The sequence below is a fragment of the Mesocricetus auratus genome, unplaced genomic scaffold, assembly GCF_017639785.1.
Source record: "Mesocricetus auratus isolate SY011 unplaced genomic scaffold, BCM_Maur_2.0 Super-Scaffold_100014, whole genome shotgun sequence".
NCBI lineage: Eukaryota > Metazoa > Chordata > Mammalia > Rodentia > Cricetidae > Mesocricetus > Mesocricetus auratus.
Genome location: NW_024429197.1, coordinates 27994221 through 28007003, shown reverse-complemented (window position 1 = coordinate 28007003; position 12783 = coordinate 27994221). Strand labels below are relative to the sequence as shown.

The 12783-nt window shown below is 47.5% G+C and overlaps 1 protein-coding gene across 12 annotated transcripts in view; it reads left to right on the top strand.

Moving 5' to 3' along the window:
• LOC101826706 (AGBL carboxypeptidase 4) overlaps positions 1 to 12783 on the top strand; it is a 1098260-nt gene that overhangs the window by 862619 nt on the left and 222858 nt on the right. For 11 of the 12 annotated variants that reach the window (XM_040756958.1, XM_040756964.1, XM_040756959.1 and 8 more), the window contains 2 exons: positions 891 to 1024; positions 3009 to 3393. The exons of the other annotated variant lie outside the window; for it this stretch is intronic. In XM_040756958.1, the coding sequence (XP_040612892.1) occupies positions 891 to 1024; positions 3009 to 3393 (519 nt within the window). The remainder of the gene's footprint in view (positions 1 to 890; positions 1025 to 3008; positions 3394 to 12783) is intronic. 12 annotated transcript variants of the gene reach the window in all.

The window sequence follows — 12783 nt, the reverse complement described above, 5'->3', positions numbered from 1 at the left end:
CCTGGCTCTTCCTCAGACTCACACTTCAGAGGAGCCTCTGCCATCCCCTGGAATTGAGTTCTCTTACCTGTGAAGTGAGAGTTGGAACAGCCAATCACCAGAGTCTGTTAGACCCCACGTTCTGACATTTGTGCTCTTGAGGAAATATACCTTCCTTTCCTCATTCCTGTCTATGCCCTTACAGCGTAGGTGTCACCTTAAGAACTGCCACTCCTCTTATGCCTCTTGATGACCAAGCCACAGAAACCAAGTTTTCTCGAGGAGAGACTAGGTGTAAAAATGTCTTGAGCATTGAGAAATTCACATGTCAATTAAGTTCAGACCAGGTGCCTTAGTTACCTTTCTATTGCTGTTACAGAACACCATGATGAAGGCAATTTATGAGCCAAGAGCTTACTTACATCCTTTCTGCCATAGAGAAGCTAACTGAAAATGTCACAAGTTTTTAAAACCTCAAACCCCACCCCAGCTACACACCTCCTCCAGCCAGTCACAACTCCTAATCCTTCCCAAACAGTCCTACCAAGTATACAAGCATGACCCTATGAGGGCCATTCTCATTCAAACTGCCACACCAGATGACAGTCCAGGGGTTATCTAGCCCCGGGATTCTAGAATTCCATAAAAGGCAATCTTTTAGATGGATATGCAGAAACCCCTATGCAGACTCATTTGGGTGCTGTTTAGTACTTGGCATGTGATTGATTGGCACACACCTAGATGCGAGATGCTGCCTTTCGGAGCGCTCTATGCAGGTTACGATAGCCCCTGGGTTTGTTGCTTTTCCTTTTTAGCTGGTTTGGCCTCATTTATTGTCTAGGATTTCAGGTTTTGGACTTTTTGACTGTTTTGACTCATAGTCAACCTTGTTCTCTTGATATGCATTTTAGAAGACAAATCTGACCTTGAGAACAGTGTGATGCAGAAGAAAATAAAAATCCCCAAACTTTCTCTCAGTCATGTAGAAGACGATGGGGAGGCTAAAGACTATGGGGAAGAAGATTTACAGCTTCGACACATCAAGGTAACAAAATCTTTGCTTTTCTTGAGCATTCTTGGGAGTGATTTTATATTTCTCAGAGCTAAAGAATTCCAGTCTGGCCTCATTCCCCATGTAAATGTCCCTTGGTGGCATAGGCCATGGGCTTTTTTTTTTTCTTTTTTTGGGGGGGTAGGATGGAGGATGCTTGAGACAGCAATTGCATTTTCCCTATGGCCCACTATTCAGAGAGTGTTCATTTAGACTACCTCCAGGCATAGTCCTGTGGTAGTGTGTGCAGGGTCATGGCTGCTGGAGATTTAGAACAACATGCTTTTCCCTGGCACACAATTCTAGAGATGGACTTTAAGGAGATGTTGGTTTGGGGGTCTGAGGCTGGACTCGCTGTGGAAAGATATTGGTAAAATTCACAGAGGGCATTTATGGGATCCTGGGTTGGATGGAAAACTTTTCATGAGGTTGCATTTCTTTGTTATGTGCCCCAGCTGGTCACTCACTACATAAAAACAAACAAACAAAAACCCTACTGGAAATCTTGATCAACAGTCTAGCTATCTGTCTACCCCTTACCCCATTCTGTGAGTATCCCAGAGAAAGGAAGAGGGATGTGAAAATAGGTAACTTTGGCTCTGTGATATCATTTGGGACACAAGGTCAAGAACATCCCCAGAGTGTAGTGTAAAAGATGTGGTCAATCTACTGCGTGACATCCATTACAGCCCTGCTGTTTCTCTGGCTCAGTGCTGGCTCCTGTTGTCATAGAGTATAGCCATGTGGTCCCTGTACCCAGGGTTCTCACAGTGTAGTGATGTGGATAGATGTTTAAGGTGATCATTACAGTTTTAGCAGATACATTCATGTACTCTTTATCTCAGCAAGTAAAATGGCCAGGATTTTTCAGTGTTACTCAATCTTAAGTCATGAGTTTACTTCATTTTCATGACCTTTAATTTCCTGAAACTGGAAAGTGGAGTCGTGCCTGGCCTGCCATGGTTAAACTGGGCAGAATCTTGTATACTTTGTCTATACCTCCTAGTGTGCCTCTGGGAGATCTCATGACCCTTCAGCCCTAGGTGCAGACTCCGCCAGCCACTCTGCTGTTGTGCCACCCTCGGTGGGAGCTTCGTGCATTTGCGCTGCCCCTGGGTAGTGGTGGGTCTTCCCCCTCCTTGCTCTGTGCTGTCCTGCTGAGTGAGAGACTGGCAGATGTGAGAGAGGGACTCTGCTGGGGGCTGGACTCCAGACTCTGGCTCTGTGGCGTGTAACTCCCCATGCCACCCTGGGGATGGTCCGTCCCCTGTCTGGGCCTTGGTTTGCTTACCTGCAACATGAAGAAACTGAAAGCACCCCAGTGCTAGCATTCTTTGAAGTTTTCAGTTGAGTAAACATTTGTCAGCCTCCTGCCAACTGCCAGTCCTGAGTGAGTAGGCAGTAGAGAAGCAGAGAAAACAAGACATATGTGCTGCCCTAGATTAGAGTGGGTTTGGGTTTTGACGTCCTTCCAAACTGAAACAGTCTTAAAAAGGTTACAAGATAGAATTCCTTGCATATGTATGTTCTTGAGTGTGATTCCTCTGGGATGGCTTGGGCAGGACAGATTGTCACCCAATCCTCTGAAAATCCACACTGGACCCCCCCCCCCATTAGCAAGTGACTGCCCAGGCACCACGGAGGCTAGGGAGGGCTGGGAAATTTAGAAGAATGGTCCCTATATGTATGATATGTACATCTAAGAGGCCAAATGCTAGAATAGAAAAAGTGAAGTGTTGGCATGACAGGAGTAACCTGCTCCTGCCACTACCTGTTTGTATGACTTTTGGCAAGAGCACTCTGGCCTCTGTCTCCCCATTTGCAAAATAAAGGGCTTTGACTGTGTCTGTAACAGGTTTCTCCAAACACTGATGTTCTGTGGTTCTGTGATTCTAGGATTGTCTGGGGAAATATTGAGCTGCAGTCCAAGAAAGTCCCAGCTGCCCTTGCCTGAACTGATTCTCGTTGTCCTACACAGAGACCGGAGGGGCGGAAGCCTAGTGAAGCGGCCCACAAGAGTATCGAGGCAGTGGTGGCCCGGCTAGAGAGACAGAACGGCCTGAGCCTGGGTCACAGCACTTGTCCCGAAGAGGTTTTTGTGGAGGCCTCACCGGGAACAGAGGACATGGACAGCCTGGAGGATGCTGTTGTGCCCCGGGCTCTGTATGAAGAGCTGCTGCGAAACTACCAGCAGCAGCAGGAGGAGATGCGCCACCTCCAGCAGGAGCTGGAGCGGACTCGGAGGCAGCTGGTACAGCAGGCCAAGAAGCTCAAGGAGTACGGGGCGCTGGTGTCTGAAATGAAGGAGCTCCGCGACCTCAACAGGAGACTCCAAGATGTGCTGCTCCTGCGGCTTGGCAGCGGTGAGTGCCCAGGCAGGCCGCTTACCACTCCTCACAGTGGGAGGGGCACCTTCCTGCATCTCCCCTTCCTGGAGGATAAAGGGGAGAAGCAGGTCAAGGGCCCTTGCTTGAGGCTAGGCTCAGCAGTCACCCAGAGGAGGAGTCGCCCTCCTCTTTGTGAATGTGATAGGAGGCCATGAATGCAGCGTTGGCCACACTGGTAAGAACGCTGGGGAATGTGGCTCAGAGGTCCAGAGTAGACAGAGTGCTTGCTGCTGCCCGTTCAGCACGAGGTTAGTTAGCACAGGGACTTAGGGTAGCCCTCCAAACAGACCTTAGAACAGTAAAGAGAACTGGACGTGATCTGAAACACATACTGTTACTGTGAGCCAGAAAGTGACCTAGGTGGGTTCCTGCTAACATGACCAGAAGGTTGAGAGCATGAACAGGCTGTTTGTGTGTATGTGTGTGTGTGTGTGTGTGTGTGTATGTGTGTGGGGGGGGGCGTATATGGGAGAGACTTTAGGAAGTGCCTGGGTCTTGGAAGGTGGGCATTGTATCCAGGCACCTGAGGAGTTCAAGGGCAGCACTTGTGAGTATGGGAAAGGCCTGGAATATGCTAGGAAGGCTGCTGCAGATGTGGAGGGCAGATGCTGAAAACTGCCATCTTGGGTAGTCAGGGCCTGTTTCCGTAGAAATGGGATGTGTTAAATTGCTTTTGAGAACTGGGGGTTGCAGCTCAGCAGTAGAGTGCTTGTGTGGTATGTGCAGAGTTCAACCCACTACAAAGCAAAACAAACAAGAAAGCTTTGTGCATTGGAGGTATGTAGGGATTAGTATAAAGATACACAAAATTCCTTTGGTTTGCTCATAGGAGAACCACCCTGGCCTTCAGGTTTCCTCATCTGAAGTGGTATAGTCTGGAATGAATGGATTGTAAAAGGCAGAAGACAGGGAGAACAGACAGAGCAGCTCCTGCAGAGTATAAGACTCTGGCAGTGGTGAAAGGTGGGGCCAGTCAGTACTGATGCGGTTGTTCTGCCATGCGGCCACGCGGTCACAGCCTCCACGGCCTCTGCGTCAGGGTACTCTGCACAGAAGGGGAGTAAACTAGGTTAGAAACATGGGTCCTGTCTCCAAAATGTCCAAATGTGTCACTGAAGACAGACTGTCTCCATGGTCTAGACACAAGATACGCACTGATGTGGAGAGCCCATCCCCAGTCTGTGGGCACAGGCCTGCTCCCACACTGCCCCCTTTCCATTTGCCTCTCACGTGTGTCTTCACGGTAAGGTCTCAGTGGATCAGCCAGGGGCCTTTTCCTGCCCTTGACACAGGAGCAAGCAGGCTAGGCATTACCAGAGACAAAGCTCCAGCTCCCACCGTGTCACCATAGTTAATGGGTTGGAAGTGTCCCATTCCCCAGCTATGCCTTCGCCTTGGCTTTGTCCCGGATTATAGGTTCACTGTGACACTAAAAGTTACATGTGACTTTCAGATCTACAAGGTATCTATTACAATGAAATCTCATGAGAAGCCAGTACTGTGAGGGTTTAAGAAGGCAGTGTTGTGCTGGAGTACAGGTGGACACTGGGGACAGAATTCAGTTTTTAGGGACAAACGTGTTTCCTGACCTCCAGATGGATGGCTTTCACTTTGATTGTGCTGGGCCTTTTGTGAGCTTCTTCAGAAGAATGGGGAAGCACGCCAACAACAAACTCTTTCCACACCATTAGCTCACCTCCTGGGGGAAGTTTCCTGTTTTGCATGGTCCTGAACTGAGTTTAGGCTCCAGAACCACCCTGTCCTTGAGCAGTAAGAAACCACACATCTCATGTAGGCAGGTGCCTCTTTTCGTCCTAAAACACTTGACAGTCAAACCTAACCCTGTCTATATTTGGTGTCTTGACCTTGCCAGGGTTTTTCATTCTGCAGGACTTGATGGTATCATGGTGGCCAATGGCAGACTCTTCTCTGATGTGTCACTGTTGCTGTCACAATGAGATGGACTCCAGCAGCATGTATAGATGTGGTTTCCACCATGGCCACATACTGAGCCCTGTGCTCTCAGGTCAACAGACTTCCTGGAATCACACACAACCTTTCTCCATTCATTAACATGTGTTAACAGACACTAAGACAAGTCTTTAATAATCAGATGGTCTCTACCTGCAAGGTTGTATATTTTATAAAGGCCGAGATTCAATTCCAACTTCCCTGCATTCTAACTGTCTTTGGAAAATCCTTTTCTTCTTTTCCTTCCTTTCTAACTTCTTCCCTCCTTTCCTGGTTCCCTTCACCAGTACTTACTGGTCTCCTCCTGTGCCAGGCATTGTGCCTAGTGGTGAGTAGCAGCCTCATATATGTGGAACACACACATACATACATGCACATACACCCAACATGCACACATATGAAACACAGATGCACACACACATGCATGCATGTATGTACCCCTTGCCTTCTGCTGTTGAGGATCTCACAAGCACAGAGGGCTGTGGGACCGCAGAGATAAGACACATGGTTTTTGGAAGATTGGTAAAGAAAAGCTGCCTGAAGTAACAAAAAAAAATAGGCTCAAAAAGTGAATTTCTGCACAGGCAGGTGTAATTGGGTGGGAAGAATGAGGTACAATCTAGCCAGCCAGCAACTCTCTGAGCCTCAGTATTACAATCCTTACAGTGGGGCTGATGTCAGCCCCCCTTACAGCTTTGGGACCCACAGTATAGTGTCTGGTACTCTGTTGATGTTCAGATTCTGTCACTCTTTTTTTTTTATGTCATTCGGAAGGAAAATGATAGGGTCTGTTTTGGATTTTAAAGCTGGCTCTGTCAATCAGTATTTGACCCTGTAACTTTAGGCAGGTTAACCAAAGTCTCTGCTTCTCATTATCGTTTACAGTAGAAGATAACATGAGTTATAGATGTCTGCTTATTTCTTCGTTCAATTGCACAGTAACACCTCTGGATGTTTTCCAAGCTTATGGACTTGCGGAGCTACAAAGAAGGCAAAAACATTGGCCAGTAGGCAGAGGGTGGGGTTGGAGGTAAATGTGTAAAGCTATGATTAAAATGCAGAATAGCCAGTTGTAGGGGGGTTCCACATTTTGATTAATCCTCCCTGTTCCCCCCATTCTGGGAAAATAGTTATTTTGTAAACACTACCTAGAACCAGGGCAGAGAAGAAGAGCCAGAAGGTGACAGACCCTTGTGGGATATCAGTTCCACATGCCCTCTAAGGCCTGGGTTGGTGTCAGGCCAGGCTTTTTTCTTGCTCTTGGAGGCCTCATCTGCCTGCCTCCCCTGGAGTCCCAGCCTCAGGTTCTTCGTCCACACCGGGTCTGGATCATTTATACCCTTGACAGGTAATTCAGAAACCAGGTTAGCTGATAGCTCAGGAAACCAGTTTTAAGAGGATTTCTCCCCACATGGGAGGATCTCTGGTAGTCTGGGGGTCTCAAGGTAGGTGGAGAGAAGCTGGGAAGCGGTAACCCAGCCTCTTGAGAGCCATGAAGACTCCTTGACAGCCAGGAGTTGTGGTAGGGTGGCTCGTGGAGGTAGCGGCCTATACTGAAGGGATAGGGAACAGCAGGATGACAGTCTCAGAGGCTCAGCCGGGTGACACACCTTTCATTTGTATGCTTCCCTATTCATTCTTCTTTCATTCATCCTCTAGACATGCCAGATGTGTCTGGTGGGAAGGGTTCTTAGCAGTGTGGAATCCTGGGGCTCTTAACTGACATGAGGTGGGAGGCAGTCCTCACTTTGCTACTGAAGAAGCAAGACCACACTGGTCCAGTGTGCTCCTCTCAGGACCCTTACCCATGGTTTTCTTTAGCACCAACATGGGTGTGACTTCACCATCCCTCATAAAGGCCATCCGTTCCTTCCCTATGATCGTAGTTGGGAAAACAACCCTTTCTAACAGGACATAACCTCACACTGTTTGAGTCTGGATGTATGTCCAGCACAGTCAGTGTTCAGTAAATGGCAACTCAACTCCCTTTTCTTCCCTTTCCTACCCATCTGCCCAAAGAATCAATGCTGAGGAATCTAAAAGCATAAAGACATCGTTGCTTACAAGGCACACACTGATTTATGGGATTATTCATTCATTCATTCTTTCTTCTCCAACACTTATTGAGATGGTACTTTGTGTCAAGACGGATAGATATTAGACACCTAGAGATGAAAGGCAGAGACCTTCATAAAAGCACTTGCAAGCTGGTGGGTTAGCGTTTTTCAAACTGGGAGATGGCCTCCAGGGAGGCCATGAGGATAAGGTGAAGCAGAGCCGTTGGGATGCAGGGAGCAAGGAGCATCTGTTGAGATGGAGCAGGGGAAGAGTGTTTCAGTTTCTCCTCAGCTAGTCCCTGTTCTTAAGTTTTCTAATTACATTATTTTTATTCACTTGAGGTGCGTGCGTGCGTGCGTGCGTGTGTGTGTGTGTGTGTTGGATCCCAGGGATCAAACTCAGTTCATCAGGCTTGGCAACAAGTGATTTTACCAGCCCAAGTCGCTGTTCTTAACACTACTCAGGGAACAAAGCACATCTAGACAGCTTCCTCATTGTCTTTCCTTTTGGTGTGAACCAAATGACTTAAATTGAGTCCTTCTCTAGAGAACCCTGAGGAATGTGAGGAGGAGGAGACATGTCCTTGCCTTGAGGATGCACACAGCTGTGTCAAGGGAGCCACAAACATGGATGGATACCTCACACCACACAGAGTAAAATCGGTGTGATAATTGCAGAGGGAGGCGGATAACGATTTTAGATTTTGTATATATTTTGTCAAGGAAGGTAGGCGCAGATGATGAGTTCTGACCAGCTGAGGGAGAGATAATGAGAATAATAACGGTAATTTACATGTGTGTGGTACTTTACAGTTTCAAAGCACCTTGACATTTTTATCTCATTGGACTATTCCAATAGCCTTACTGCAAGGCCAGGTAAGGATTATTATCTCCATTTGAAAGCAGAGCATGTGAAAAGAAGAGATAATGCCCCTGTTGGCTAGATCATAAGCAGGATGAAATGTTTGAAGAAGAGAGCCGTGGCGGCTGGCCTACGTATCTGTCTTGGCTCTTCAGAGCCGGATTGCTAACACGTCTGTAACCCTCTGAGTTTATGCCTTGTGTTCTGTCCAAGGTCTGTTAAAATACCAGCTTTGATCTCTAAAATCCTTTGTGGTCTGAGCTGGCTCCTTTACACCCAGGTCTCCGATGGTGCCCTAGAAAAGACAGCTAATGTCAGCCGGATGCTTCCTGCTGATTTCCCTGGTTTGGGGGCAACGTGGCCATTGGCAACAGATATTACTTGGGCTTGGATCACACTTGTCATAACGCCTTACCTATGTGACTCGAAACAGATGACTTAACCCTTCTAAATCCGTTTTCTCCTCTGTGAGATGGGAATCTTGAAGCCTGCCACAGTCAGCCAGAGAACCCGCTTTGTGATTTAAAGTCTGCATGGGTCCCGGGGGCAGACATTCCTGTGTTTTGAGTCCTGGTTCTTCCAGAATCTACTTTAGTTACTTTGGACAAGTTACTTCCTGGGCTTTACTTTACTCATCTGTAAAACAGAGCCAATGGTCACCCCAAACATTGTGACCGAGATGATGAAATAAACCACTGCAGTAAAGACGTTTGCCAGACACAAGCATAAGATTGTTCAGTGACTCCTCTACTGACATGTAGAGTCATTCAAGGATGACACAAGACAATGTGTGTACAGTGCCTGGCACCTCCTACCACAGAACCTAGATATTGCAGGGGACATCTTAATCTTTGGTTAACCCCTGGTACCTCCTGCAGCTCCCCTACTTCCTAGTCAAAGCTTTTGGAGCACATCTTTGTCAGTTTTGCATCAAACTACCTCAGCCTTAGATGGATTTACCATAAGGGAACAGGGAACAAGCTGCTCCAAGAGATTAGGTAACTTGCCCTAGGCCGAGGCCACCGGGACTTGCTCTTCCAAGTGTCAGGCAGTCTGATCAGTTGCTCAGACCCTGTGCCTCTCCAGCAGTGTCCCCTCCTCTACCTGCCTGTGGACTCTGGAACTTTAAGACTCACATACTTTCAAAGGTTTCCTGCTTAATTTCTTTATAGTGTTTGTCTTACCATGTTAATAGATAGGAAAACTGCAACCCAGAGGAAAGAGCATGGCTATGCCACGTAGAATCTAAATGTATACGGGGATTTGACCATCACGAAGCTGTGGCAGGCTGTTTGCTGTCCAGCTGGCATATATGGGTAGGAACATTCTGACCATTAGGATTCACTGAGGCCCAAAAGCTGTCCACACTCTTCTTGTCCTAATCATCTGTCTGAATTTGGGAGTTCTCAAAAAGACCCAGAGCTCATCTAGACCAGTCTTCTGCCCTTTCTTACAAGAGATCACTCAACCACCCATAGCATGCCCTAGGCACACACAGGAAGCTCACTCCTGCCTTCCTGCTAATCCCATCCCCCATCATCCCATCCCCCATCATCCCCCCCCCACCCCCGCCATCGCCGAATAGCTGGAACTCTAGGGAACACTTCTCTGCTTCATGCTCTTTGCTGGGCATGAGAAATGAAATGGATAAGACTCTGTCTTACACATACTCTTAACAGCAAAGAGTCTTGCTTTGCTCTTGGGCCTTTGGTGTTGGAGTATGCAGAAGAGGTCTTCTATATTACTGCAGCATGGGTGCTGCTGGTGGCTTTAGAAGGCCTCATACTAAGGGATTTAGTTGTAATTCTCGAACCGAAGAGGAAATAAGCAGTAGTATCACATGCAATAGGAGCATCTAAAAGAAGTTTTCAAGTTGTAAGAGAGGCTGAGTTATATAGAGAACTGAGAGAAAAGCCTGGGACATCTCTGGAAAGGAAAATTAGTTGAGGAAGTGCAGCCACGTAATGAATTCTGCCTCCCTAGAACTCCTGCACTTGGCACCCCCTTATGAGCCTGTGGGCAACACAAGCCCTTTTGCTTTTCACTCCACTGGTGCCCACATCAAACTTTTGCCCCATTAAAGGCTTGTGCAAAGTCTTCAACACTGCTCCAGTCAGAACTACTGTGGCTGCCTCTTGCCACCTTGATGTGATGTGGGCCAAATAGTTGGGTGGGAGTGGGTGAAAGAGCAGCAGATGGAAAGCCCACTTACCTGACCACTCAAGTGTGTCCTCCCAGCTCCCAGAGGTTGGAATGAGCTCCGGTGCCCTTCCCACACACACTCTGGCACCTGCAGAGTTCCTCAGAGACAGGAAGGACAGTGGAGGTCAGGGTCCTATAGAGTGAGCATTGGAGGACATGAGAAGCCCGTGCAATCTGGAAAGGAGCGTTAGATGAGGAGGTACAAGGTTGAAGAAGCAAGGGTCAGGAGCCCAGCAACCCTGAATCTGAGCCCTTAGCACCTGTGTGGCTTCAGCATGTCCCTGCACCTCACTGAGGCTCCAAGGAGGTTATGAGTCCAGTCTTCAGGGCTTCCATCAGGTTCACCTTATTTTGTTCGGCAGTCACTTAATGGATATTTTGTAGGTGCTGGATGCTGAGGAGGGATGCAACAGTGAACGGCTGACTGCCCTGACTGCCCTGCCTCAGCCTCTTAGCATGCGTGTCTTACTCAGAGATGTGAGGCAGATAGTAACGACGACAGTGAGGTGAAAAGATATTCTTAAAAGGAGAATTTTTGTTGTAAGGTACATAGATGCTGGTCAATACGTGTCAGTCTTCTGTCCTTTTCCAATATGTTGCTGAAAAGGTCCTCAGATTAAGGAAATTTACTTTGATGCCCAACACCTTGGGCTTGGGTCTACTTCCACTTCTATGTTTTGAAGGGCTTCATACCTTTTCTCATGTCTGTTTCTGTTCTGCTGCTCTCTGGTTCAGGTTTTCTGAGAGCCTAGCCAACCTGGGAGGCCTCCTTGTCATCTGCTGCAATCTTACGCGCCCATGCCAGAATGACCTCTGCCTCAACCCAACAAAGCCTGAGACAGCCCTTGCTCACAGAACACACTCAGGAACTGAGAGGGAAGGGCCAAGGACCAAAGAACTGCTGCTTGTGCTGATCAAATTCCTAGGCCACGTTCATCCCAGCTCTGGGCAGCCAGAGCATCTCTCCCTGAAGCCTCCCTGGATCACTTAATCACTTACCCAGTACTGACTTTTCCTTCCCCAAATATGTCTAGATTGTCAGACTGCCCACAGTCAGCCAGGGAGCCTGTGTTTTGTCCCTTTGCCTTCTCTGTATGAAGATATCCCACCAAGGGCCTCACCTAACCATCATTTACCCATCCTCCTAGTTTACGTCCATTGTTTTGAGGCATCCTAGTCTTCAGGTGCAGGCAGCATGGTTGGTTCTGCTTCTGTTCTGGAGCCTTCTTGTCAGTCACACAGTAGTTGTGACAAGCTGTCACCTGTTTCTCCAGATGCTTGACAATGAATTCCTCAAAGTCACATAGCCCATCACTGGCACTTACTAGTATGTAATAGATTTGCACTGAAGGAATGAGGCCAGATTGTCCCTGCCCTTGTAGAAGCTAAGGAGGTGCATAGCCACCATAGCAGGTCAAAGTGGTCAAGGCCATCCTCCAGGGCATGATAAGATCCACAGAGCAGCTGACCAGCCTGCTCTGCCCTGGTCTGCAAAGGCATATCCACCTGCCCTCTTCCCTCTTCACTTTGTTCTTTGGAAAACTAGACTTGTGCTTCAAACTCATTATAGACATGCAGAAACAAATACAATTTAATCCGTTTAAGAAGGAATGTAGTAACATCACGAACTTTTTGATTTTGAAATAAATCAGAAGTGATAATGTCCAAACATGTGTATGATTTGAAGACACAGGTGACCTCTGGAAATTACACGTAGAGGCAACTTTTCACAGTTAAGATAAAAGCATAGTACAATTTTATCTCTTTGCGGTCTGGACAAACAGACTGTTCTCTTCTGTGATTCAATCCTCATTTTATAATAGGAATTGCCAGGACTTTAAGAGGTAGAGGATATAGGACACACAATTTAAATCGTATTTTTTAGCCTAACTCTACTGTGTGCTTGTTACACCTATATATGATGTAATAGTGTTTCACATGATGAATCACAAACTTCTCCAAAGCGGAAGTATTTTCTTTTTGTCCCGGAATCCTCAGTGTCTCCTACTGAGCTTGTGTGGTAAGTGGCTTTGTGTGGGTTGTGTATCGGAGCTTGTGTGGTGAGTGGGTTCAAATGAGTTGTATGTCAGTGCTTGTGTGGTGAGTGGGTTCGTGTGGGTTGTGTGTCACAGTTGTGTGGTGAGTGGGTTTGTGCGGGTTGTGTGTAACAGCTGTGTGGTGAGTGGGTTTGTGTGGGTTGTGTGTCACAGCTGTGTGGTGAGTGGGTTGTGTGTGTCACAGCTGTGTGGTGAGTGGGTTGTGTGTCACAGCTGT